This window comes from Calonectris borealis, chromosome 14 (assembly GCF_964195595.1).
Source record: "Calonectris borealis chromosome 14, bCalBor7.hap1.2, whole genome shotgun sequence".
Lineage (NCBI taxonomy): Eukaryota > Metazoa > Chordata > Aves > Procellariiformes > Procellariidae > Calonectris > Calonectris borealis.
This window is the reverse complement of record NC_134325.1, coordinates 14,804,695-14,832,387: the sequence shown is the minus strand read 5'-3', so window position 1 is coordinate 14,832,387 and position 27,693 is coordinate 14,804,695. Positions and strand designations below refer to the sequence as shown.

Below are 27,693 nucleotides of genomic sequence, written 5' to 3'. Positions count from 1 at the left end.
TATCACATTAATAGAGCATAATGTATTATATGCAAGTTAAAGACTACAGACAAGGATGTTAATAACATGAGTTTCAGAATTACAGTTATTTTGGGATGCAAGCATTCCGCTTTTGAGATTTCAGTTATTGTTGCAAATATACGTATTACATATATTGGTTTTTGGCCGGGACAGAGTTAATTTTCTTCATAGCAGCTCCTGTGGTGCTATGTTTTGGATTTGTGACCAAAACAGTGTTGATAATACAACAGTGGTTTAGTTATGGCTGAGCAGCGCTTACAGGCCTTTTCTGTTTCTCACTCTGCCCCGACAGCGAGCAGGCTGGGGGTGCACAAGAAGTTGGGAGGGGACACAGCTGGGACAGCTGACCCCAACTGACCAAAGGGATATTCCATACCATATGACGCGTTGCTCAGCAATAAAAGTTGGGTAAAAGGACGAAGGGGAGGAATGTTCGGAGTTACGGCATTTGTTTTCCCAAGTAACCAGGGAGATGAAGCCCTGCTTTCCTGGAGATGGCTGAACACCTGCCTGCCGATGGGAAGTAGTGAATGGATTCCTTGTTTTGCTTTGCTTGCGTGCGCGGCTTTTGCTTTACCTGTTAAACTGTCTTTATCTCAACCCACGAGTTTTCTCACTTTTACCCTTCCGATTCTCTCCCCCATCCCACCGGGGGGGAGTGAGTGAGCAGCTCTATGGGGCTTAGCTGCCTATGGGGGCTAACCCACAACAATATATAATATAAACATTTATATGTACAGATATGTATACACATGAATTGAATACTCTAGATATTTCTAAGTTCATATTCTATTGGCATTTTAAGAATGAAGTAGCTTTGCAGAGTCAATAAAGGTGAATTAAATATGATTGGAAGATACCATATTAAATAGAGTGTGGAGAGTGGAGTGCACATCAGTGTTAATTTTTTTAATATTTAATCAAAAAGCTGTTGTCATCAGGCCTGACCTTTTATCCTAATATTCTATTCAGCATTAATTCCTACGAGGTTCTGACTGTTATGACAATGTTCTAAAGAATTAAACGGTCACATCAGTTTACAGACACTTCACAGTTTATGCATCCACAATGCATTTCGCAAAGCCTTTGGTACTTTGATTTGAAGGCAATTAATCAGTAATTAGCAATTACGTATACCTTAAGTGTTCAATACCATAGTTGTTGATAGCAATGAAAGAGACTCTACATCTGAGGATGAAAAGTTCATGTAAAACAGGAAAAGAAAAAAATTTGCTAATGTCAACAAGAAGCTTCCTGTTCTATGGCAAAACATTAGGAAGTCAGTCATATATAACTGGGGTTCTTCAGATACAGTCTTGCAAACACAGCGCTCTTGATAGGTGGGCAAGCCAAACCCAAACTACACTTACAAACTATAAAGGCAGGGGCTGGGTCCCTATTTACACAAAGATGATAACATTTCACGTGAGATTACATGAATGTCAAAATCATCCTCAGTTCCTTAGAGAAATACCAGTAAGAGGACACAGAGTAAGGAAGAAAGGGAGTCTGGAAAGACAAAGGTTTTATAAACCAAACTCTAGCAAGGAGTTCTCCATACTGCACCTCATTCCTGGGAGATGAGGTTGTAATAAGGGTAAAGTCTTCTTCCTGGAAAAAGGTTACATATGTCTTGAATTAATTAACTCAAGGGCAAATGAGGGCAAAAAATCCAAACTGGCTTCAGACAGCAGCTTACATATTTTCCAAAACAGAAGAGAAGCTTTTCACTAGCATCTCAAGAAACTTCCACTGAGTTTCTTGATGACTCAATCTTAGGAGAGAGAGAAAGTAAGACTATTTTTGTCCAGCAGAGATCTAGTATCTTACTGAAAATTGTAAAGGCATTAGTAGAACCAGGATAGCACCTGACAGTTGATTTTATTAAACTTTTAATTCCTAGTGAGCTGCAAAATTTTGCCATATTTGCATAAACATATTTCACAGCTTAGAATGTTCTTTGGTAGCTCATATTTCAATATATTAATTCCAGTTCATTTACAACCTTTAAAATCACAAAACCTATTTACATAGCAGAACATTAAATGGTTATGATTCCTTTACTTTTAAAAATAGCTTATGCAAAATGATTGGAAGCATAAAAAAAATTTACAGTATATAGTTTTAAATATATATTGAACAACCAAAACCGAAATTGCTAGTGAACAAAAATAGTGCTCAAGCTTTGCTTCCTAACCTGACCCTACAGGACTGTAACAGTCAGAGCATCACAACTGACATCACCATGCAACAAAATGCAAGAAAACTGGCTTGGCATACAGAAAACCAGCAGACTACTACTATGCACATACAAACATTCTACTTCTGACATAAATGTCTCTCATATTCACAGTATGAAGATTTTTCCAGCAGTGTCTCCTGGTGCTGGCTGCTCAAGATGAAGGGAAAAGTTTCATGTGTGCTCAACCATCCCTTACTTCCTTCATCAGTGCAGTATTCAGCAATGGGAAAGGATACAGACTTGTGGAGATCATAGAGGTAACATCCCCCAAAGTACTGCCTCCTGTCAAGTAAAGCATTTTCTCCAGTCTACACACAGGGGCTCAGAATCAGTAACTGGATATAAAAAAGGTGAGTGCTTAATGCATATTTCAGTGAAGAATACTGAGAGTTTTGCCTCAAGGAGCACATTTTGATGCTTCTAGGAGGAAATGAAGTGAGGTTTCCCAAATATGAGATGTATACACACTCCCCGAGAAAATCATAGCAACTGTCAGTGCTCATGAATCTAACCTTAAACTTCACGCGAAATCTTCACGCAACTTTAAACATCTTCTTAGTCACTGAATTGACATATTTATCCTTCAGTCTGTGTCCAGATCCACAAATAATCTTGTGGAATCTTGAAGTGGTAAGGTCTATGCAGCACAAATGTTAATATTCTAAAGACAGCTAAGCTTTCAAGTTCAGTTTGTTCTTGATTTGAGTGTGGTTTACAGAGAAGACTAGCCAATGAATCATCTGATTTCAATGAAAATCAGATTACTTTTGGTAAAAGCTTGGGACATGGCCTAAGGATGACCTTATCCTTCCAAAATATAATATGATAAAGTCCAGACACAAATATGTTTTTTCCCCTGTCCTCTGGGCTGCTATGATTATCATAAAAAAGACCTCCTATTCCCATTGACAATAGAAAAGAAGTGAATAAGTAAATCCACAAAGACAAAGGTCCAAGGAGAACCCAAACAGGTAGAAGTTTACAGAAGTTGAAGGGGGGGCGGTGGGGCAGGAAAGAGAACGAGAACTTTCATACTTTCATTGTTTTGAACTGTGAACAATTTTAACAGCCCAAACTCCTTCAAGCCAATGAATAGTTACAGACACCTATAATTTAATTTGCATTTTAGAAAAGGCAAATGGCATTGTTTGTGCTGAATAATAAATCTTCTACTTTTTGCTATGTACTTTAATAAATAAGGATCCTTTCTACATCATAATAAATGCTTAGAGCAGGATTGGTTTTGGGGCGGGTTCATGCCAATCATCCAGTCAGCATTGAGACTAAGAGTAATTAGGTTAGATCCAAACACAGGTTATTCTAGTGGTTCTAGGCTGGATCTGAAGAAGGAGTTCTGAAATGGTGAACACAAATGTATGAGGTGTGGATATCTAGCCCAGTTGGTGCCGTTGTGGTAATTTTAATCAATTTTTACCTGATTTTATTCAAAACCAGAAGTACAGAACTGTAAGCAACTGGTATTGCTACAGACAGCAAGGCAATCAACACATATGCCCACGAACTACCAGGGGCTGAACAAGCCCAAGCCTCCCAAACGTTCCCATTTTTGCCACCCAGTACACATGCTTGCTTTGTGTGACACAGAGCTGTAGATGCCCCGTTGAGATCAGGATTCTGTCTGCTTCTGACCCTGGACTTAGGCATCCCTCTCAAGAGAACTTAAAAAATTTTTTGATCCCACTCAGAATTGACTTTTTGGATGAAGGAATTCCCAATTGCTAACTGTGGTCTACTAAGAATTTCCTGAATCTGGCCTCACACCTCAATTATCCCTCCTAAACTCTACCATACTATTTGCCTGTCCACAATGGTACTTAACTAAATCCTTCTTCTGGCTCTACTTGGTGTATAAAACATTGCAGACAGTCAAGATGCACACTTTATCCAAAATGCTTGGGCATTGAACCTAGGAAGTCAGAAAGAGTAGGGTATACTGAAGACTAGAACCCCAGCTATAATTAGCAGAAGGCTACTGCACAAGATGTAGGCCAATTGTCAGTTATCTGACTATTCAGAAAACAAATCTCTTTATATCTTACTGAAAAAAAAAAAAGAAATCAGTCTTGGAAAAATGTTTAACTGTGTTGGCGTGGTTTTATAATTTTCAATTAAAACAGCCATTCATTCAGCAAACTGAAAACATGGTTGTCCAAATAGTCTAAGTAAATTTTACATAGGTTTACTTAAGCATGGTATGTGCTAGAATATTTGCAGCCAAAGCAATATTTACCTCTTCTCTCTTTTTTTGGACCCATTCCTTGTGCTTCTCTTCAGCTACCCTTTTCCTCCTTTCACATTCTTGCTTTTGCTTCATCTTCTCAAGCTGTATATTCATTTCCTAATTAAAGAAAAAGTATACATATTAAATCTGTGGCGACCATCTACACCAATACACTCAATACTGGAAATAGTGCCGCAGTTAAAACAACGTAAGCATTAGATTTTGAAATTTTTTCTTCATTAAGATTTTGGAAAAGATGGATGACAGTCAACACAGAAATATTATGAAATACAATCAATGGAAATGTATAATTTTTAGAATATGAACTGGAAATACATATTTTAATTAGGCTTTGGAAACAATGCAACATAACAAATCATTCCTCACCTTATATAAATGCCCCTTCAGTCAGTGGAATCTTAATTTGCAGCAGTACTTTCTACAATACTTAAAATTTACACGGTGTACTGCTCTGCATTCAGGAAGGCATCAAAAGCTGAATGAAATATTACTCACTTGTGATTTTTAGTACCAGAACTACAGGAACCTTAGGTTTTAACCCAAAGCTTATTAAAGACAAAATTATTGCAGATTTTAGCAAACTTTGAAACAGGAGCTTTATTTTGAGGATGAGAGAAGAAATTCCGAAGTATCTTTATAGGACATACAGTATATATGCAATCGCTTATATCTCTCCAAGGAAATGAATCAATAAAGAAAAAACATGTCTAACATGACAATTTGAGATGTCTAGCTTAGCACAAAGTGCTACTTTTGAATGAAAATTCATACCTTCAAACATAGATAGATGGAGTTATTTCCATTAAACTGATTTTATGGTCCCTACACTGCAGTCAGTTTCAGAGAGAACCCCCTCTTCTTATGACATGGAATTTCAATTTAGTAAGACATCAAGGAAAAATAGGAGGCTACAGAGAGCTCAAAGAAAACACTCACATAGTTTGAAAATATAGTTGTTGCTGTATTGAGGCAAAGTTACAGCAACTAACACCTCCTTTGAGTTCTGAGACATCTGTATTGCAGGGATCCTTGTTTCAGTAAAGGGTGATGGCACCGTAAGTACCTTAGAAGACCCCATCCACTATCCACTCCAAACGTTTATTTACATTTCTGACATTCAGGGCAGACTCGGTGCTACTGTCAGCAAAAGATCTGGGACTTCACAGTTGTTTCTTAGGATATCACTTTAGAATACTTGTTATATGCAAATATAGTAATACATTTCTATATCACTATCACATACTTTGTTCTCTTCTGGCATCTTACAAAAAGGTTGATTGTATTTTTTCCCTCGATATAAGCTATTTGAGTTGCCTACATTGCAGTTTAACATTTTGTTTTCAAAATCTTACAAATTAAAAATAAAACATTTACCTATTCCATCGATTCCTACATGGGTTTAAGTAATGCTTGTCCTATGAGTGCTCTTAATATATAGTTAAGAGAGACATCTTCTAGATTACATTTAGTACTGTATAAATGCTATTGTGTGATACAAAAGAATAAATTGCTTTGGTTCCTCATCAGGACCACAGGAGAAGTCCATACACAAACCACATTTTCTACATGACACCAGAAATTACTTTGGCTCATTTTTTGTACTTAAAAAATCAAAATAGAGAGAGACTATTACCAAACTGGAATCTAAAGGGGAAGTCATGAAACATGTGGTGAATATTAACGGATCAGAACATATTCCTCAAGTTTAACAAACTGTTTTGGTGTTATGCTGACCTCTAAAAGACTGTTCCAGAACCTTCCAGCGGTGGGTGTTTTATAAACAACATGAGGTAGCCCACATAAAACAGCTGTATGTTACATTCACTTTACAGATAAAGTGAATCACAGAAAGGTTAGGACATTGCTCAAGGTCAAATAGTAAATCAGTAACTAAAGTGAGAAATGATCTAACTTTGATGTGATTGTTCTAACCACTACCCAATATTTCCAATTTGATTTTAAACAACAGTATCATTTAATCAACTGCAATTACAAACATCTTGTATTGGGTTTGCAGGGCAACGTTTTGGTAGTGGGGGGGCTACAGGGGTGGCTTCTGTGAGAAGCTGCTAGAAGCTTCCCCTATGTCCGACAGAGCCAATGCCAGCCAGCTCCAAGATGGACCCGCTGCTGGCCAAGGCCGAGCCCATCAGTGACGGCGGTAGTGCCTCTGGGATACCATAGTTCAGAAGGGGGAAAAAACTGCGCAACTGCATCCGGAGAGAAGAGTGAGAATATGCGAGAGAAACAACTCTGCAGACACCAAGGTCAGTGAAGAAGGAGGGGGAGGAGGTGCTCCAGGCACCGGAGCAGATTCCCCTGCAGCCCATGGTGAAGACCATGGTGAGGCAGGCTGTCCCCCTGCAGCCCATGGAGGTCCACAGTGGAGCAGATGTCCACCTGCAGCCCCTGGAGGTCCCCATGCCAGAGCAGGCGGATGCCCAAAGGAGGCTGTGACCCTGTGGGAAGCAAGCTCGTGCTGGAGCAGGCTCCTGGCAGGACCTGTGGCCCTGTGGAGAGAGGAGCCCCACGCTGGAGCAGGTTTGCTGGCAGGACTTGTGACCCTCTGGGGGACCCATGCTGGAGCAGTCTGTTCCTGACGGACTGCACTCCGTGGAAGGGACCCACGCTGGAGCAGTTCGTGAAGAACTGCAGCCCATGGAAAGGACCCACATTGGAGAAGTTCATGAAGGACTGTCTCCCGTGGGAGGGACCCCACGCTGGAGCAGGAGAAGAGTGTGAGGAGTCCTCCCCCTGAGGAGGAAGGAGCGGCAGAGACAACGTGTGATGCACTGGCTGCAACCCCCATTCCCCGTCCCCCTGCGAGGGAGGAGGCAGAGAAAATTGGGAGTGAAGTTGAGCCCGGAAAGAAGGGAGGGGTGGGGGGAAGGTGTTTTTAAGATTTAGTTTTATTTCTCATTATCCTACTCTGATTTGATTGGTAATAAATTAAGCTAATTTCTGTGAGTCGAGTCTGTTTTGCCCATGACAGTAATTGGTGAGTAGATCTCCCTGTCCTTATCCAACCCATAAGCCTTTCGTTATACTTTCTCTCCCCTGTCCAGCTGAGGAGAGCAGTGATAGAGCGGCTTGGTGGGCACCTGGCATCCAGCCAGGGTCAACCCACCACACATATTAATCAAGAAAAGATATAGCGCTCTCACTTAATTCTGCTGCAGCCCCAGTATTCAAGAACTGTTCATTTACAAGGGGGCAAAAGATACAAGGAGGGAAAAAAAATGCTGGGAAAGGGAAACCTATCCTGGGAAAGGACACCAAACAGTTGTATAACTACACACTAAGTGGGTAACAACGCTATGCCTCATATCTAACCAAGTAGCTTGGCGTACTTACATCCAGCACACGCCCTGTCGTGTTTTACTACCTACATGCAGGCGTATGTACCCATGATGAAAATCAAGGTACCAATTATATACAAGTTTTAATCCTTTAAACTCGAACCATTACCTGACAGTTGGATAAGCAAAATATTATACAGCACCACTTCAATGAAGCGTAACATTTAGCAAAAGAGAATGCACGTAGAATGAATCATGTCAACATCGTCAAATACAAACACTATGGAAGCCCGAGACACTAAAAAATAACAGACAAAACTACTCGTGTTTCCACAACCAAAAGAAAAAAAAAATTCCTGTGCTTGCTATCTTCTATTAGACTTAACATCAAGCCAATCGGATGTATTCACCTCTGCGGCTCTAGCTTGTAAGCGGGCACGTAGTTCCTTCTCTTTGCCAATGAACCATTCTTCCCATGGTGAAAGATCATCTTTCAAAGGTGACTCTTCTTTCCCCCCTGCTACTTCAGAGTTTTCAGCCTTCCTGAATTAAAAACAAGAAATGTAAAAGAATATTATCTGTAATATATTTGATTGAAAAGTTAAGCAGTGCTACTGCCTTGAAAAATGACATTTCTTTTATGGCATATTGTGACGACGACATCATTTTTGTACTTGCTTAATAATCTCCAGAATAGATAAATGGCATTTATAGTGCACCTCCAACCATCCTCCCTTACGTTCTACTTATTAAATTCTAGTTTGTTCGTGATTTTTTTTTCCCCTCTGTTCCAAACTGTGAAACAGATTCAAGCACTACCTTTTACAAACTAAACAAAAACTAACACCAGAAATATCAAAATGTCACCTTCCTTCTTACATATGGAAACCAAGGGAAACTGGAGATTTAACATTAACACCCTGTCTTTGGTCACAGAGAGGCTCCATATATCAGGTAGCCTTTAGCACGAGCAAAGGATAATCAGGAATATTTTTAATTCTTTCAAGTCCTATAGAATTGGATTCGTGGTATCAAGCAACCTCAGCGTTAAGAATCCATTCACTCTAATAGTAAAGTTTTCTACCCTAAAAAGCTTTCACAGGAAACATACTTAAGAAATACAGCTTGCACACAATATATGATGATATTATACAAGGTTCTATTAGACTTTTAATAGGATACCTTGCATAACTCACTTATAACTTCTTTACTCATGAATAATGCAGCAATCCTAGCCCCAGGCCAGAAATCTCTTTTATAATATTCTATACTGTACTATCTCATAAGTATATTAGGCTCTAAGTCAATGAAAACTGAAAACATGCCAATAGATTTCTTTATAAGATTTCTTCTATCTTATACAGAATTTTTTTTAACTACAGAACAGTGAAACTAGACTTCACTTTAGCATTTTATATGGATGTACGGGCTCTGGAAATACCTACCTACATACATACTCCACTATGTGAGTGAGTGAGTAATTCTGTTTGCTGAATTCAAGGTACAGAAGACGCATCGAAACAAGCATATTATGTTAATGCTCCTGAAATAAATCTTTTAAGCATAAGATATCCGTTTTTTATCAATATGAAAGTATTATGCATTCACAGGGAACAGCAATGTTGCAAAACATTTTACGTCCCAGTGATCTTTAGAATATATTTCTGTGATACAAAGCACTCGGGGACAATGTCAGTGCTGAGGAGTTTTGTCCCACTCTTCTCCATTGTTGTTACCCACATGTGTGTGCGCTAACATGACTGTTCGCTGGTCAAGCCATGACATGTCCAGGGGAACCGATTCACGCTGAAACTAACCTGGAAAAGGGTTGTTTTCCCTACACAAAATCAGCCCCCAACCCTCTTTATACTGTGCTGCCCAACGGAACTGACAGGACAGCCTGACACACAGACAATGCATGGACAGAAGCAGCACAGGCCAAGCACTTCCAAACCCAGCGCTGTCCAACACATTCTGCTGCACCCTAGGGTTTTTATGCTACAGCGTTAACAAAGATCAAAAATTTAATAGAGACAGTTTTTAAACAGGTACATATAACAAGGGATGCAGCTTAAGAATGCATAATAACACATTTTGTTAGAAAATAACTCTCTGAAAGTTTATTAAAGATAAGGATAAAAGTATTATGCATTCAAATTCAGGAAACCAACGCAACGTTGTCCAGACTTGACATTTTGGGCAGGGATACTTCCTCAATACATTCTTTTGCTGTGCATGATTTGCATTATGGCACCTTGTACTAGAATAATGCTGACATATTAGACCAACCTGAGAAAAAATACTAGTAGAAGGAATGAATTAAGAAAAATAATATTTAGTATGTGTTTTCTTGTATCAGTAATTATAAAGTTCAAGCTGTTAATGTCTGAAAAAAAAAAATTCACAATAATAAATTAAAAACTTACTGTATACAAGTAAGAAATAACAGAAAATGAAGTTTAAACAGAGGAAAACACAAGCTCAGTATAAAGAACTGTTAGGAGAAACATTTCTCCTCTTCTGCAGTACTGTGTCTGAAGTTCCCAGACTGCACCGGAGCACGGACTGGAACCCAATCCTTCTCAGTGTGCATCCCCGCCACCGTGCGCACTCTCCCTGGCACACTGATTATGTATTTTGAACCATACAGACCTTGAATTTCATGGGACCATTTTCTGAAATGCTAGCATGTTCACAGCTATGACCTTCATCAGAGTAATTAAAATAACAGACTTCTTATAGCACCACATTCTCAAGTGCACATTTCTTTTAAAAGTATCTTAAATCAAATTAGACACATTTGGCATTAGAACTGAAGTTGAGTAATAGAAAACGCTGTGATTATCATTTATCATATAGTCACTTAAGCCACGCCACCAAACATAACACTGATCCACAATGAAAGTATGAAAATGCCTAACACCATTTCACAAGGCCTTGTTTTCAGCCTTTCTCTTTTGCAAATATTGCATTTCCCACGTTAAATGTCTGCCTCCGGCTAATTTTTGTGTAGTTTTAAGAGGACAACAACAACAAAAAGACTCTTTGAGAGCGTGTGCAAATGGGGGGGGGTAGTGGCTGTGGAAGAAGAAGTGTTTTTTATTATTATACTTTTGAGATCTTGGCAGTTATACACGGAAGCTGCTATATGAACATTTGGTAGACACTTATTACAACACAGCAGCAGTATTATTCAGATGCAGTGTCTGTATGAGTGAAGTACACATTGTGCCCGCAGAGTTTCATGAGATTGTTCCAACTCAGGCCCTAACAGAGGTCGTCTTCAGTTGCATCTTACCGCTGCCAGGGAATACTGCAGCAACAGGCCCAAAAATTGAGAGCTGTTTCAAGTAACATCTCAAGCTGCAAAGACATGTAGTAGTTTGAACTGAGTGCTACAGAACTTCAAGGTATGTGAACAAAATTGCTTATTGGGAAGCAGTAAAAGGAAAAGCAACAGAAAACCTGAAACAGGAGGGACCATAAACTGGCTAATATCCTTTTCACTCTGAAGCTTCTATTTCTGACTACATTTGAACATTTTCCCTCGACTTTTAGCACCTTTTTGAAGAAATGCCTCTAAGAAAAGTTCAGCGTGATCCACATTCCTTCGCTGTTCTCCATGGAAGTTTGAGAACCACACTGGAACCCTGCACTCCCATGAAGCTCAGCTGTCCTCCCCTTACCCCACTGGCACTTTAGCTCCGTTCAATCTTGCTAGTTACATCCACCATCAGTTACTGTACAGATCTACGAAGTTTCCATTGCGAAGGTTGTATTCCAGAATGAGACAGGCACTCCCTGCTCTTCCCCCTTCTATTTTAAAGGGAGGAATAAGAATTATTTATTCTCCTGTCAAGCAGAGGAGATCCCAAGGGAAAGAAGACATACTAAGTTTGCATATAATTAAAAGGGAATGAAATTAAGCCACGGGAACAAGAACTGCGCAATGCATACACACAAAACTGACTCTGGATACAGCTATATACACTAGGCAGAATAGCCCTTTGGTCTCTAAGAACATTTAAAAGGATGACAGGAACCGCTGTACCTTTTTAACTTGCAAAGACCCTGAGGCTCAGGTCAACAGCTTATAGAGATTTTACAAACCCATGAAAATACTCAACTGCCCATAGAAAAGAGTGCCGAAACCTGCGCCTTCCCAAGATACCATAAAAAGGGAAATAGGTGCCTAAAGCGCTGATCTACGCAACCAAATCTATATTTATGTGAAATAATCTTCCGTCCCCGACAAAGGCCTCAAGCGGAGGGAGGCGAGTACGGGAGTCCGGCTCCTCACGCAAGGGGCGGCCCCGAGCTCCGTGCTCGAACCTGGGCCCAGACGCAGGGGTTACCTATCGCCTCGCCGGCTCCGGGAGGCCGCCGCCCGCTGCTCCTCCTCCTCGCCGCTCGGGGAGCTGGGGCGGGACGCGGGGGAGAGCGGGGAACAGCCGGAGGGACTGAGGGGCTCCTCGCCCTCGGAGCTGGCGGAGGACGGCGGGCTGAGGCGGGCGGCCCTCCTCCTCCTGCCGCGGGCCCGGCTGCCGCTGCTCATGCCGGCGGGTGGCACCTGAGGAAGAGGGCGGCGGTTAACGGCCGCCTCCCGCCCGCCCGCCACCGCAGCGCGGCGGCCTCAGGCGCAGACGGCACGGAACAACCCGCGCTCCCGGCGGCCCCCGCGGCTTCCCCCGCGCCGCCATGGCAACCGGGACGCTCTCCCCCAATCGCCTCGCCCGCCCGAAGCACGCGCCCCGCCCCCCTCCGCGCCTGCGCCCGCCGCACCTCAGGCGCCGCCGCCGCCACCCCGCCTGAGGGAGGAGCGGGCGGCCCCCGGCCCCGCGGCGCGCCTCACCTTGCGGCCGCCTTCCTGTGCGGGACACCGGGAAAATAGGGGGCCAGAACCGGCGGCCGCTGGTCCTGTGTTGACCAGTGAAGTGGTCTATCACAGAATCATAGAATCATACAGGTTGGAAAAGACCTCTAAGATCATCGAGTCCAACCGTCAACCCAACACCACCATGCCCACTACACCATGTCCCTAAGCGCCTCATCTTTTAAATACTTCCAGGGATGGTGACTCAACCGCTTCCCTGGGCAGCCTGTTCCAAGGCCTGAACACTCTTTCAGTAAAGAAATTTCTCCTAATGTTCAATCTAAACCTCCCTTGGCGCAACTTGAGGCCATTTCCTCTCGTCCTATCGCTGGTTACTTGGGAGAAGAGACCAACCCCCACCTCGCTACAATCTCCTTTCAGGTAGGTGTAGAGCGCGATGAGGTCTCCCCTGAGCCTCCTCTAGCCTAAACACCCCCAGTTCCCCCAGCCGCTCCTCACCAGACTTGTGCTCCAGGCCCTTCACGTGCTCCCAGCACAGGCTCTGCCAGGACGGGGGAGGAACCCCGGCCCAGGGAAGGCAGCAGGGCCTGCAAACACCTGCCTGCCTGGCCCTGGTCATCTCCACAGTGATCGCTAATGCTCGTGTATGCTAATTTGTATGAACTCTACAGCTGTTCCTTCTTACTTAATAACATTTTTGCACATTTACCAGTTCAATAAACAGGAACCAGCAACCTCATCTGCAGATGATGATTCCAGTATGTCAGAAGGTAGCTTAGCATTTTCTAATGGCCAAGTCAAAGTTTGTAATCTATCCTTATATTAAACTGCAACATCCCATTTCAGTCCCTACAATTAGAATCGTGTTTCTGATTTAAAGTTCTAAAGACTTCTGTTTTTCATACACCTCTGCTAGGCTAATGGTGTCCTTTCCCTTCCCTCGTATCAGTTAATTCTCCACTGAGTCTATAACAATTTGTTCTAAATAAAACAGATTTTATCTTTTTTTATACACTCCTGTCCTTTCCTGTTTGCCAGTAGATACTTCGTCAATATGCCATCGTGGTTCCAAATCCCGGGAACACAGTCCCACCTCACTGCCACCGTGACCGCCTTTTTAGCCAAATCCTTAAGCAGGATCAGCAGCAACCATATGTATCGCCAAAGCTTTTCATTGCCTTCAGATCAAGGAGATAACCAAGGAGATAACCGCTGACTAGTGGTGGGTAGCTTTCTATAACTTCATTGAGTCATTTTGCTGCGGCTGACTAAGCAGAAGCCTTACTGATATTAACATGAGATATAAAAGTTTGAAAGTGGTTGTAAATTTGGTTGCTATATTGATATAATTGCTCTTGCCAAGATTCTCCAGGTAGGCGAGTTTAACAAGAAATATATTTTTAGTTGGATAGGCAAGTTGAAAAATAAGCAACAGTATTAAAAATGCATTGTCTAAAATGGGAAAGTCATTTGTGACATTTGAGGCAATTGACTTGCCATAAAAATTGAATTTCACTGGCTCAATGATATAAAAAGGCCATCAAACCTACACAACCATTACGTGTGCCTAGAGGCCACCAAAAATGAGTGCCATGAAGTGGGAGACATTTCAACGCCACCATTAACAGTCCTAAAGAATGCCCAAATGATCATGCTTGGGAATTTTAAGATGGGCTGTCGGTGCCTGGGCTGCAGATTCACGGGCACCCGAGTCCATCATTTCTCTACCGAGAGGGCTGCATCTCTCCTCTCTCCCAGGAGCACATACTTCTCCTCCCTCTTGCTCGCTGGACCCTTCACCGAGCCACATTACCTTACCAATGTAGTAGAAAACCATCCAACTCTTTGGCCAAGCAACTTGCGGTCTGAGCAAGGTAAAGCTCAGGGAGACGTCCAACAAGCGCCGCGGCCAAAACCAGGCAAGCGCCAGGAGCGCACGGCCACAACGCGGAAGGAAGGGAGAGGCAGAGGTGAGGCGTGAGGGATCTCCCCCTTTCAGTGGTGGAGCTTCTTAATTTGGCTTACCTTCTCATGGGAACTGCACTTTTGGCAGCTTGGAGAAATATCATTATGGTTCCCGTAAGGAAAAACCAAACGTTACCCTATAGCCGATAATATGTGCTGATAACCAGCTGATCATCTGGAGCGGTTTTCCAGCAAGCTGAAAAATACAAAAAAGGCCTGAATGCATCTCTGATCTCAGCACTCCTATAATATTGACTACATCGCTATGCAGCAAATTGGTATTCATGGTGTTAAAATAACTCTAGCCACTTGCAGTAAATTGTTGAGCTGACCATCATCAAATAGAGTTTCAAGTATTACTAGCTACAGTCTCTAGCAGACAACAAATTAAACCTGTTAAAATAATTTAAGCTGACGATTCCGGTATTGGAAACAGCACAATATCACTAGAACCTAAATTTCATGCCAAGTGAAGTTACAAGAAAATTTCAAATCGGACTCAATTCCTAGGATACAAGGTGCACAATGCAATGCCTCAGCTTTGTTAAACACAAACCATCTATGGCTCTACATGAGCGTCTGGGTATGTGCTGCAGGCAGCTAAGAAGTAAAAGAATAATAAAAGCTGTTTACTACATGGCTACACAAGCACTGTGAGCAAAGCTTCACGTCATGGCGCGCATGAAAACCTCAAGTATTTCAACAGGCTGCAGACCAAGGTAATTTCAAAACATGTTACGAAGGCTTGAAAACCTCCCCCGACCTTAAAGTCCATTTCATAGCGAAAACTGGCAACAGTCTTAGATGAATAGAAAAAAGAAAAAAAAAAAAGTCCTGTCTCACTGAATTGAGGAATTCTGTAGCTCACTGCACTGGGCATCTCTCGCTTCTGACGAAGCCCCACAGCTGCTCATCCAGGATGGCCAGAAACTACGAAATGGACGTCTCAAGGCAAGGCAGCAGCCAGTTGCACTCTTGCCAAAGACCAACATTTGAGTCTTTCTCTTCCCTCCCTGTATTATTATATAGAATAATTCCTTGGGGATTCGAGAACAGGAATTGGGCAAATGGCTTCTATTAACAAACCCTAGTATTGTGACAAGGTACCAGAGTTTATGCGTTGAGACTGCCTACACAGAGGGTGGCAAAAGCCAGTTCACTTTTCGGGGAATTAAAGCATCGTTAGTGGAATGGCAGGAGCATCCAACTTTGAAGAGAAGTGAAAGTATAAAATAATATTGCCGTTATCCCTCTTCTTACTGTTCTGCCCAACTTGACAAGCCAGCTCCACAGTCACTGCACCCCAGTTAATACAGGCAAGGTAAGAGCCCAAACAATGTAATTTTGTAAAATACTAACGATTGAAACAAAATCCTGCAGATTCAGGTACACAGCCCCTATGGCCATAGAAGGACTGACAAGCAGACAAATGGCACATTACAAGGACATGCTTCATGGCAAAACTTTAATTCTGTGAACTTAGTGCCGTAATAGGAAAGACTGCCTCTAAAAAGCATCTGCCGTGGCAGGAATTAAGTGCCAACACTGCTAAAGCCTATGGGCAAAATCAAACTGACACAATGAAGCAGAAAAGTTGCCGCAAATAACTGAGTGTAGTGAATAAATACATATACGCACACCCCTATGGTTGTTACCATTGTGAAGAATCAGCCTAATTTCTCACCAAAGAAGTAACAAAACCTGCATTCAGTCTTTCAGTGCTAACTGAATCAATACCATGTAGACTGTGGAATGAGTACTTTAAGCTACGTAGCAACAGGGAGTTAAATTCAGAGTAAACACAGAGCGATATATTCACAGACCTACACTTTCTGTTTGTTCATTCATGCCAATCAGCGTGTCTGAACATCCAAACGCTCCTGACAAATTGCTCACAAGTATTCCCTAATTGCCATCCACAGTATTTGAAAAACCATTTTACATAGAAAATGATGTCAAGAAAGAAATTTTACAGGTAACAAACATAGAAATGAATTAAATTCTAGGCATAAATCAACTACACTGAATCACTAACTACCCCGATTTGACAACTCCGAAATATTTGAACTTGCCAACTCTTCTTTATGAAAGTAATCTGATCAACTCAGTCTCCAGAAACATAACAGCCATCAGAAGGAAACCTCTCAGTTCAACTTGATTAATACTAGCCAGATTTAATGAAAAGAATCAGATAAGATTGCTTTCAGATGTAATATCTAGTTCCACACTTGCATTCAGGAACACAGAAAAAACATAAAAATAATCCTATTGAAAAAAAAACTTAGTAAATTTAGGTACTAACTAAGGCTTAGACAACATGCCTTAAGCTTGTTGTCTAAGCAGACATTTATGAAGAAAAGAATGTGTATCTTAATTTTACTTGCAACCTGGAAAAAAAAAAAAAGAAAATTTGAACCAATGTAGTCAAATTTAGTAAGTCTTCCCGAGTCTTCAGGTTTTCCAGTGTGGGGAAAACAGTGCAGCAGGCACGGCAGTGAGGAAGCAAGCCACTTGGCTCTGCGCTCGGTGTCAGAGCTGAACGAGCTCTGCCCATACTCGTCTACTGGCTATTTTTGTGCTTGTATTTGTAGTTCTGCTTGGCTAGAGGCTGTGAAATCTGAGAGGTCTTGGGATTGCTTCAGTTTTCCTTCACGGCACGGTGTATTCTCATCCCTGCAATACACTGTACCCACTGCTAGTCCCAGTCCAGATTCTGTTGATCACAGATGTGGAGCCATCTGCTTTCAAGGAGTGCAGCCTTCAGAAGATGAGAATTTCTCTCTCGGTTAGGGGAATGTGCAAGAACTCTATGAAACACATTTATATTCAAATCCCCTCTTTTTGAATCAATAGCAGGATCTCCTCAACTCAGTTGTTTTACGTTAGTTGGAGATCACAGCCCTGCTGCGTTTGAACAGCTTCGCTTGTTCAGCTAGTTTACGCTTCTGCACAAAGTCTTCTCTCTTGTAAAGCTTCAGTTATTAACAGATTTAGTTGTTCATTTTTGGGCTGAAATTTTCAAAAGACACTTACAGGTTATACTTTTATTACCAGAAACCAGTGAGACACTTCATATTTTGTTACCCTTAAATCTACATAATTTCCCTATAGTAAATGCCACACTGACCATTAACTAGTATTTCTTAGGTAAAACCTAAATGATGACAATTTGTAGTAATGTAGTGCCATGAATGCAACATATGAAATGTGTCCATTCACCCTCCAAGTTCTTACAGCATGCAACAGAAAAGAAAACAGTAATTTGTGATGTATTATCCCATTTCAGATTAATTAATTTCCTTATTTACCGAATTATCTTCAACTGAACTCTAGTGCTAAATCGGTCAGATTCTACTGTACGATATGTGAAAGGTAATATTAAAAAAATCGCTTGCTAAAAATAAACTTATTATGCTAGCAGTAAAAGATCAAAAGCATCTATGTAATTAAAAATTATTAAATTGAGAGTACGTATGAAATAAACTGCATTGTGCTTTTAATTAAAAATATTACCCTGTAAATTAAAACTGAAGGCTTAAAAATAGTAATCAAGGTCAAAAGAATTACTGGAGAAAAGTATCTTTGTATAACTTGGAAATTTCTGAGTAAATTTATGATTAAACACAGGAAATTCTACTGGAAAGAGATGAAAAAGGGCAAAAGGGATCTAGACCAAAAAGTTGCTATGTAGATGCATTATTTTGTAAAAGAATAAAAAGGCTCCATTTCAACTCAGGAGATCTCACCAGCATACTGCCACAGAGCAGGCTAATAGCTGTCCGTAAGAAACTACTCCTAACCGGGGGAAAAGGTAGGGAATTCCTTACCAACAACTTCGGCAATTTTATTTGTGACTCTGCCCCCCTGCAGGAAGCCGCTTCCTCGCAACAGCAGAAGATGAGGAAGGAAAACAAACCAAAAAATGTTCTCCTTGCCGTAAGTTTTCTTTTAAATAAAGTCAACAGCAAATTCTTTTTGTCTGCTAAATCCAGTGTGGGAGCTCAGCACAACAGTTGTTTAGAGGGGTTCAGAAGCAAGGTATGTGACGTTGTCACTGTAAGAACAGTTTCAGCTAACTTTAGGCTCTAGGAAATCGGACGATTCATTTCCCGCGGACACCCCAGAATATAACTTGTGAAGTTGTTTGAGTATCAAAACTGAAATTAGGACGCTTTGCCTAGCTGAGGAGATGGCTGCCTGGGGGACAGCTCTGAAAGCCACTTGTACAGAGGTAACCGAAAAACCGCACGCATTACTAACACAGGAACGCTTGCTTTAAGGCAAGTTGTCCCCACATATTTGATACCGCTTTTGGAGTGGGGAGGAGAGGGGGCGAGTTCTCAGTGGACGGCTTTCCCATCGCAGCTGTGAACGTCTGAACATTATGCCCCGCTAACGAGATCAGTTTGTCCAGCAAAGACATGACAAAGGAGGCATTAAGTACCTGGTGGCTGGATTTCTCCGGGTTGTCCTTGTGTGATCGTCCATAGGTGTTGGGCACACGGTGATGCTGAGACAGGCAAGTTTTGCAGCACTGCTTCTTGACGGGTTGATTTTAGTAGCCAGTGCCTGTATTCCTTCACCTCTACCAGCAGATAAAGCCTGCGTGTGTTGGAAGACACCGGGCTGACTGCATTAAAAATTAACTGTTAGCGTAACTGTAAATTCAAAAATATATTGATGTATAAATTAAATACTGTAACTCCAAATGGATCGCATCTGACCATTTTAATAGCATCTCAGTGAAGACTGGTGTAAAACAGAATTAGTAAATCCATACTCAAGAAATTGTTTGAAATGGACAGTTGGCTTTCCTTCCCTACCGATTATGAAATGGCATCTGACATTTATTGTCCTTTTTGAGAAGTATTCTTGTTTGAAGTATTCTCGTTACCTGCAAGGGGTCGGCCAACAGAGGGAGTGTGGAACAGACTGGGATTCCTACAAAACTGTGGCTAAAAAAACCCCCACGACTCTCAGCATAGAAATAGAATCAAAACCAAAATCATCATCTGTATGATTTTCCAAGACATACTAAAAACATTTCAACTCAAATTCAACATGTAATAATGTCTTTATTAAAGAGACTGCTTTATAAGAGGGCAAACACTTCTCTGAAGGTTTTAACCTGTTGCATGCCAAGAGTCAGCATTAGTCAGAGATCATAAATCCACTTGTAAATTGGCAACTTTCCTACTTCGCTGGCAATTCTTTCCCGAAACTCTCAACATAATATAGGGGAGAGCAGATGACACGTTATTTATGCTCAATAATTTTACATGTGCACCATTTTCAGCCTTAACTTTTGAAAAACAGAGATAAATAACAATCAATATTCATGTACCCTTTATTTGCTTTCAGTGTAACATTCCATGCTAACTGCAGATGTAATATTCATGACTGTAAATATAAGAATTAACAACTCTGGGTTGATTTTCTTCTCTTTTGTTTTTACATGTGAATATTTTGGCTTACAAAATTAACAGCATACAGTAAATAATCCTCCCATACTTTGTACAAACTACATGATTTTGATATACAAGGATTCTGTTTTTATTACAGTGACAATATACAACCATGTTTATTTACAATGCAAAAAGTATATAAACCACATTTTAAACATTCTGCTACTGGCAGCCACTATTGTTTAGGAGGTAGCTTTAATTAACAAAATGAACTGAAGCCACATTTCCCATCATGTGTTCTATCAAATAATTTACAATACAAAGATAAAAATTCATTGTATGAACAGTATATACAGTTTAATTCTCAAAACAGCAATCTAGCTTTAAATCTTAACGAGAATGTCTCCAGAGTAACTGGGATGGCAGTGGATTTGCTCTTGATTTAGCGTACTGTTCAAGAAACATACATAACTACTTAATCATGCATTCATAACTTGATATCAATCAGATTTCAAACTAAATATGATAAATGGATTACTGATTGTACTTAAATCATTTGGGTCTCAGGACTTGAATGGTTTAAAAATAATGCACTGATTTACATGAAAATCAGTGACTTTGCACAGTGTACTTCACTCTCAGTAAAATAATTGGCAAAAATGCTTTTCTTTTATTGCAAAATTGCTTTGTTTTCCCTCCGTTTGCTAAAATCTCAGTCTATTCGTAGATATTATTGGGGTGCTGTAACATTCAGCAGGCTGCAGAGCATTAGCCAGTCTTTCTCAAAGACACGAGCTGTATGAATCGACAGCACTGCTAACGCCCCCGAGGCATCGATATTCCTTCCAACAGCGTGACCCAACTGCATAATACTGAAGAAAGTTGCTGTGGTTCACCTGAAGTAATGCAGCATCACTGGAAAAAAGTGTTCAACCCTCTTATTCCTGACAGCTGTTAATATGCTTATTTCATAGTCTACAGATATTGCGAATTACAAGTGCTTTATTGTAACAAAACCTTTTTTTAAAATTGAACGTTGGCTTGAAATACAAAACAAACATGGTATTCCTATATTGCTGTCACAGTTCTGTATGGGAGAATTAATCCCTTTTTTGGCCCTGCAGTAAAATTCATCCTGAGATTCAATGCTGAATACACTACACAAAGCTAGCAAGAGAGTTTTTTGCTTAATTATAGAAAAGTCACATTTAAAAATAATTTCTTTAATATTAAACAGCTGTCCTTTATATTGTGCTTTGGCAGGAAAAAAAAAAATAAAAAAAAAATCAACAGAACTTACCTTGCCAACAGCAGATGCAAAGTACAACTGAAGTACAACGTGGAAACACACCATTAGCATGTAAAAAACTGTATAAAAGAAACCACTATTGCGTGGAAAGAGCAAAAATATTGGGTAACAAATTTGGTTTACCAATTATTTACAGTCAGGGCAATTGATTTATTTGTTTAATTATTTTTAAACGTATGGCTCAAGGAGATACTGCCCGCTTCCCTTCTTTACAAATGACACTAAACGATGATTACAAAAGTGCTTCCTGCTCGAAAGGTCAAAACAGGCAACAAGTCTACGAAGCATGATACCTCTTTATTAGAACAGCTGATGGCGAAAAGCCTTTTCAGTCCTTAATTCTCGGTATGTTGTAGGCATAACGAACCAAAGGGAATCCTCGGCTTTGGTAGAAACACGCACGGCCGCAGGCCTGCACTTGGTCTGAGCTGTCCGACACGAAGGAGTCGTCCTCGTCCGCGTAGTCGGAGTGGGCTGACTGGGTGCCGCAGTCCGACCAGTAGCCATCCGGCCTTTGGCAAGGCACCACTGCCAGCGTGGGGCAGCTGTGGGATTTTATTAAATGTTTACAGGGCATGGGCTTGGATAAAAGGAGCGATTCGCAACATTCACACACGGCGATGTTACCCTGCAAATGGGTGTACACGCCACAGTCGTAGTAAAAATCCTGCGTCACGCAGCCCCCTTGGGTGTTGACGGCGATTGCCACCGCTCCGTTCTTCCTGGTCATGTGGCGCCTGAGCAACTTCCAGTCTTCCTTGAACTTCGGGTTGAAGAATACGTACAGAACTGGATTCAGGCAAGCAGGTAACGGGAAAAATATCAAAGTAACAGACTTCATGATTTCAGGGCTGATAGAAATCGCAGTGATCAACGGTGCGAATGAGAAAAACGCAACAGGGCAGAAAAAGATGCAATTCGTGAAGATTAGCCAAGCGACATGCTTAATCATGCTGGACTGCGAGTTTTCGGAGAGGTCCTCTTTTTCCAAGTTGCAATACAGTTTAGTGTAGATAATAGCCATTAGCAAAAATGCTAATGAATTCAGGAGCACTAAAGTTACTGTGAAACCTAACGAAGGTGTTTCTCCAGTGGGGAAGGGCAAGCAAAGGGGTGATGCCGAGTACTCCGCTTTATAAAAAAGTGGTAAGCATCCCGCTACGACAGCACACAGGAAAGCAAAAACTGCCGCAATTTGAAATTGTTTTTGGCGATTGCTTTTCCCCTTTTTAATGATTTCCTTCGCAGAGAAGCTTCGTTCAACAGCTGCCAACATCAGGAAAAAAATGGCACTTTCTGACGAAAAGACTGCAAGAAACCCAGCAACTCTGCAACCACTGCCAGTCTCCCACCATATGCCAAATTCAGCAAATCTTCCCCAAGAGACAGCATCCAAGAAAGTTAAAATACCAGTATAGACTCCCATAAATAAGTTAGAGACAGAAATCAAGCCTATAAACAGTTTGGAAGATGGCAATGGAGTACAGGATGCAAATATTGTTAACATGACAAGCAGGTTGAAGAACAAAGCAACCAAAAAAATAAACCAGACAGTAAGTCGAATCATCCAGCTGCCCAATAAATATTCACAAGGCTTAAAAGCACCTAGAAGAAAAAAAAAAAAAAAACAGAAGGACAACCAATTTAGGAAAAAAATTGTGCCTTAATAAGCAAGATTTTCAAAAGGTATTACAAGAGCACTCCTCATTAATTCATGAATAGCGTACACAGCTCAACTGCTAAATAGGTCAGCTGAAAGTAAACTATTCTGCTGAAGCTATTTACTAATTAATTATGCCTGAAATAATAATTGCTGCAATGAATGGTCACTTGAGAATACTTTGTGTAAACAAGCTAGCCAAACAAACTTAATTACCTTTTAGCTACTCAAAATAGCTTTTATTAGTGCCACCTAAATACTTTCTGTTTTCTTTAGATTTCATACTTCATTTTAAAAGTTGGTAACAAAATAAAAGCAAATGTTCACAGCCAGCTTGTAAGGGGAAAGCATTTTTTAGAAGTAACACATTCTCTCAAAAATTGATTCACAAACATGCCTTCTGGAGTAACTTTTGGTCACAAGGAAACATCTGTAAAACAGCCGACAAATTCAGTTTAATCAGCTTTAATAGGGACAGGAACTCACCACAAGCCCTCTCCCCCACCCTCGTCACTGAAAGGCACTGGGAGCTTGGAAAGTCATATAGGGAAAATGATTTTTTTTCTTCTTCTTTTGCCACTTAAAAAAGCTTAAATAATAAAAAATGTCCAACAAGCAAAATAATATCAGGAGAGACAAGGAAAAAAGGTCACTACTACTGCTTACCCTTCTAATCCTTCTAATTGCTATTTATTCCACAGGGAAATCCTACTGATTTTAAGTAACAATTACAAGAGTTTAACCTCTCCTACACCCCCATTAGGCACTGCTAATTGTCCGAAGCACAATAGCTGGGGATCTCTCCCTGCAGTCGGGCGCCCTGGGAGCTGAAGGCAGAGCAGAAAAATGCCAAACTGTGCGGCCACCTCGGGCTGGAGCTTCTGAGCCGGATCCAGCCCGCGACTCCCGGCTCCGCGCGGCTCACGCCCTCCCGTTGGGCAGGGGGAAGGTGGGTACCACCCATCCCTAACACAGGCTGGAGCAACTGCAGAGGACGATTCAATGTCAGCGCAAAAAGCCTAAAGCAACTTCCAGAAATGGCTGAACTGACAAGTCAAAAAAGAATCTTTGTTTGTTTAAACGAGCAAGCTTCATTTCTGGGCAAGAAATAATGCTGCTAACTGGATTATCAGACCAGTAAAATCCCTTTTTTTGCAGGTATTCCTGAGTAAGACTTCCTCACCAGAATAATTATTTTTATAGTACATTCACATGACGCAACAATACCCGCTAAGCTGAATCTACTTAAAAACAACTTCCTACTTAGGAAATTTTAAAATGTCAGTGCTGTGCTTCCAAGATCAATTTGAAGTCTGGTTTCCAGTAGCTGTACAGCGAGGTATATTTAGACAAAGAAAACCCACCACTTCCCTGTCTCTCTCCCAAGGTCTAAGTCTCCTTAGAGTTAAAAGTTACCCTCCTCTCTCATTAATATTCCCAGCCCACTGGGGGAAATTTATGCTCGGAAGGGTGAGTTTCGCAGCCTTCAGTGCTATGCTACTCGAATGCCACTGTTCAGCAATCCATTCCAGCTATTAGGCAAAGCGGAAAGTGGATCTACGAGATGAGCAATGATTCAGAACTTGCATGGTGGGTGGAGTGTCCTACTTATGACCAGACGACAGCATGGCATAGAAAACAAGTTGTTAGTATGGGAGGGACTGGTGAAAAACAAGGCAAATTGCGAACTTGTAAAACAAGCTCTTCATTCCTTTTAGAGCTACAGCATCTCTGGCATGGGCAAAAAGAGAGAGCTAAAGGCTTTAAAGATTTAACCCATGTAACACACCATCTGAATTCTCATCCTGTGAGCAGGAGATCAAAAGCATATAGGCAGCATTGGTCAAATTAATTCTCAGATCACATACAGTTACATTAATAATATTTGATTCTCTGACCACAGGTTTTTTTGGCTGTGATCAAGAAATCCTTGTGACACTCTATACACTAAAGCTGGAGCTGGCCCAAAAGATGAAGAGTGAACAGATTTTCATAATGGATGTAAAATACCCGTTTAGGAGAAGAGAATGAAAGATTTGGAAAATGCCTGTTCATCCAGAAGTAACTTCACTGGAAGCATTCTGTTCTCCCCATCTATGTGTTCCTGTTAGGCAAACAGGAGGGTACAAGATGTATAGAAGGAATCCTCTGGAGAGCCCGTGGCAAAGGCAAGGAAGTAGGAGGCACCACCACAGCAAGCGCTTTAGGAGCCGAGTGGAACTGTGTGTGGAAATTCGCAGTACGAGGGAGATCAGCAGAAGGGCAGCAATGAAGCTGCCTAGAATGAAAATATTTGCTTGCAAGATCAAAGACTTTCAACACTCCTGGACTGTTCAAGCCTGATTTGGAGTAGTTCTGGTATGCCAATAAGACTACTCATTGCACAAATAATCTGTAGCAGTTTAAGATGCTACTGGCCTGCTCCAGCTACTTGTAACAGCCCTCTGCTGTCAATTAATGTGGCTATAGCAGGGCTGGGGAGCAGATCACATGAGCGTCCCTCCTCTCTCCTCCAAGCATCAGGCTTAGTTAAAACCACCAATGACAGCAGTTCGAGTTAAGCTTTTAAAGCACAGGCTGACTTCTCACTGAAACAGATGAGCATTCATACAGTCTGCTCCACAGACATCGCTTTGGCAAGAGTAACGCAGAATTAGGGGGCAGTGCATTAAACATAGCAAGCTCCAAATAGAAGTCCTCAGTCTTGTATGTTCTGCTTATGCTTACTTCTCCAATACAGTGCTGTGTGTCTAAAGCTGAGGCAAATCTTTGTGATTGCTCATCCAAAACAACATTGACATCAAATGAAGTTTCACCCAAGCATTGTAGAATTTAATCTTCTGTGTACAGAATGACTACGAGGAATGAAACATGTAATTCTGCAGACAGCTATTTGCATAACACCACGCCTGAAGATCACAATGTGGCTAAAGCACATTTTAAGATTTACCTGTTGCTGGTGTACAGTGAATAATAGTCTGTCCCAGTTCCTCATTTTCCTCGTTTCTTAGAACATCTGCATCAGCTGTATGCAAGTGAAAATGAAAAACAGCTTAGTTGTAAGAAGAAAAGAAAAAGTGAAATGCAGTGAAGCTACCTAGGATGGAAGTAGTCCTTTGAAAGATCAAAGACCTAACACTTCACCAACATTCAAGCCTTTAACAAGTGGAGCTGTTCTGATTTGCCACGTAAGGTCGAACGCTCAGTGCGGAAATCGCTGCAGCAGTTTGCGTTACTACTGCCTGTCCCAGCTACTCACAATGCTTTATAACAAAGCAGCAACACCTTTCATCATCAGGGAAAGATCTTTGGGCCTTGAAGTAGACAGTGGAAGGACAAGCCCTTTCTGAACAGGAAGGTCGAAATACTAAGAACCATGAAACATTTTTGTTCTGGCAGCAAATGACAGAAACAATACTGGCAGTTTAGAATTCGAAAAAAAAATTTGATTTTTTTTTTTCTCAGACAGGCAAATCTTACACATTTAGAAAGAACATGTCTCTGCCTATCTGTAAGCAGCCACTAAGCACTTTCAGAGACAGCTTTTGTATCCCTATAAAGATTTACATTTTCAAAATTTCCTTATTCAAAGACATACACTGTTATTCGGTCTAGTCTGGCCCAAAATAATACTGCTGGTTTCGTACAATGAAACACTTACCCTTCTCACGCTCCATCAAGGCACCTTGGTCTTGGTGACTGGAGTCTTCAGCATTAGAGTTTAAATAAGAATCACAACCCCAAAACGCACAGCACTGGTAAGCATACGGTACAGAGAGTGACCTGAAATACAGGCAGAACAACAAAAGAGTGTTACCCATTGTAACCTGAGTTAAGATTACCGTCTATTAAAAATATTTAAGTGGCACACTTCAGTGCTAAAACTGAAGCTTCTTTTTGTGACGGTCGCTAATAAAAAACTATTTCAAGTTGGATCGGCTGTAACCATTTCTGATGAACTTTTGCACTGAGATAAAGGACAGGTGCCGCACCCGAATCTTGTCTGCTGCAAGGAGTACGAAGAAAATTCTGTGATGTTTAGCTCTCTTTACTACTCATTGTAATCCATACACAAAACAAATTCTGATCAGTGTTTGTGGCATTGCTGTATAAATTAAACTGAAAACTAATTAAGCAAGCTAATTAAAGAGTAACTGTTTTCTAAGAAAGTTAATTACCAGATGACCACCATGTTAAAAATTACATCTTTTCTTTTCACTCTTCATTTTGTGGACCCAAAATAAGATTTTTTTTTTTTTTTTTTTTTTTTTGCTATTGTCTTTTTGTATGTTTGACAGAAATGGTGCATACTATTCATCCTGGTAGAGAAGAAGAACAGCTGCATACAGAGTTTTAAAAAGTCTACATAAACAATGAAATAATAGCAGACCAGAAGCTAATTTTTCTGACTCAAGGCTACAGCATCAACTATCTGCAGTATTGTTCCTGAATTCTGTTCTTGTAAATACTTAGGAGCAACGTCAGTCTAAAGGATCCCACAATGCATTAGTTCTCAAACACAGATCAAAACCTAAAAACCAATCTGCAGTTTCCACAGGACTGCTGGGGCCTGACATGGATTCCTTTGCTGGCCTTAGACAAATTAACAGTATCTTCATCTCCATTTTTTCCATCAGACAATATGGCAAACAATTTCTAACTGCTTCTTGAGGATTGAAATATTAACGTGCAGAA

General features: G+C 41.0%; 2 protein-coding genes across 5 annotated transcripts in view; both read right to left on the bottom strand.

Annotated features, from left to right (window-relative positions):
- CCDC34 (coiled-coil domain containing 34) overlaps positions 1 to 12,456 on the bottom strand; it is a 32,008-nt gene extending 19,552 nt beyond the window's left edge. The window contains exons 1-3 of one of the 4 annotated variants that reach the window (XR_012675764.1): positions 12,181 to 12,455; positions 8,236 to 8,368; positions 4,515 to 4,622 (exon numbers count right to left, since the gene is read on the bottom strand). Coding sequence is in view for 3 of the 4 variants with exons in the window: in XM_075163286.1 (XP_075019387.1) it covers positions 4,515 to 4,622; positions 8,236 to 8,368; positions 12,181 to 12,380 (441 nt within the window). In the remaining variant the exon portion in view is untranslated. Of the gene's footprint in view, positions 1 to 4,514; positions 4,623 to 8,235; positions 8,369 to 9,270; positions 9,400 to 12,180 lie in introns of those variants that run through there. The other 3 variants (XM_075163286.1, XM_075163288.1, XM_075163287.1) reach the window with 3 other exon arrangements.
- A 7,501-nt stretch (positions 12,457 to 19,957) lies between these two features.
- The window catches only part of LGR4 (leucine rich repeat containing G protein-coupled receptor 4), an 80,753-nt gene continuing 73,017 nt past the window's right edge, over positions 19,958 to 27,693 (bottom strand). Inside the window, exons 16-18 of the mRNA XM_075163290.1 lie at positions 26,660 to 26,781; positions 25,949 to 26,023; positions 19,958 to 22,943 (exon numbers count right to left, since the gene is read on the bottom strand). Coding sequence (XP_075019391.1) covers positions 21,667 to 22,943; positions 25,949 to 26,023; positions 26,660 to 26,781 — 1,474 coding nt within the window. The 3' untranslated portion in view covers positions 19,958 to 21,666. The remainder of the gene's footprint in view (positions 22,944 to 25,948; positions 26,024 to 26,659; positions 26,782 to 27,693) is intronic.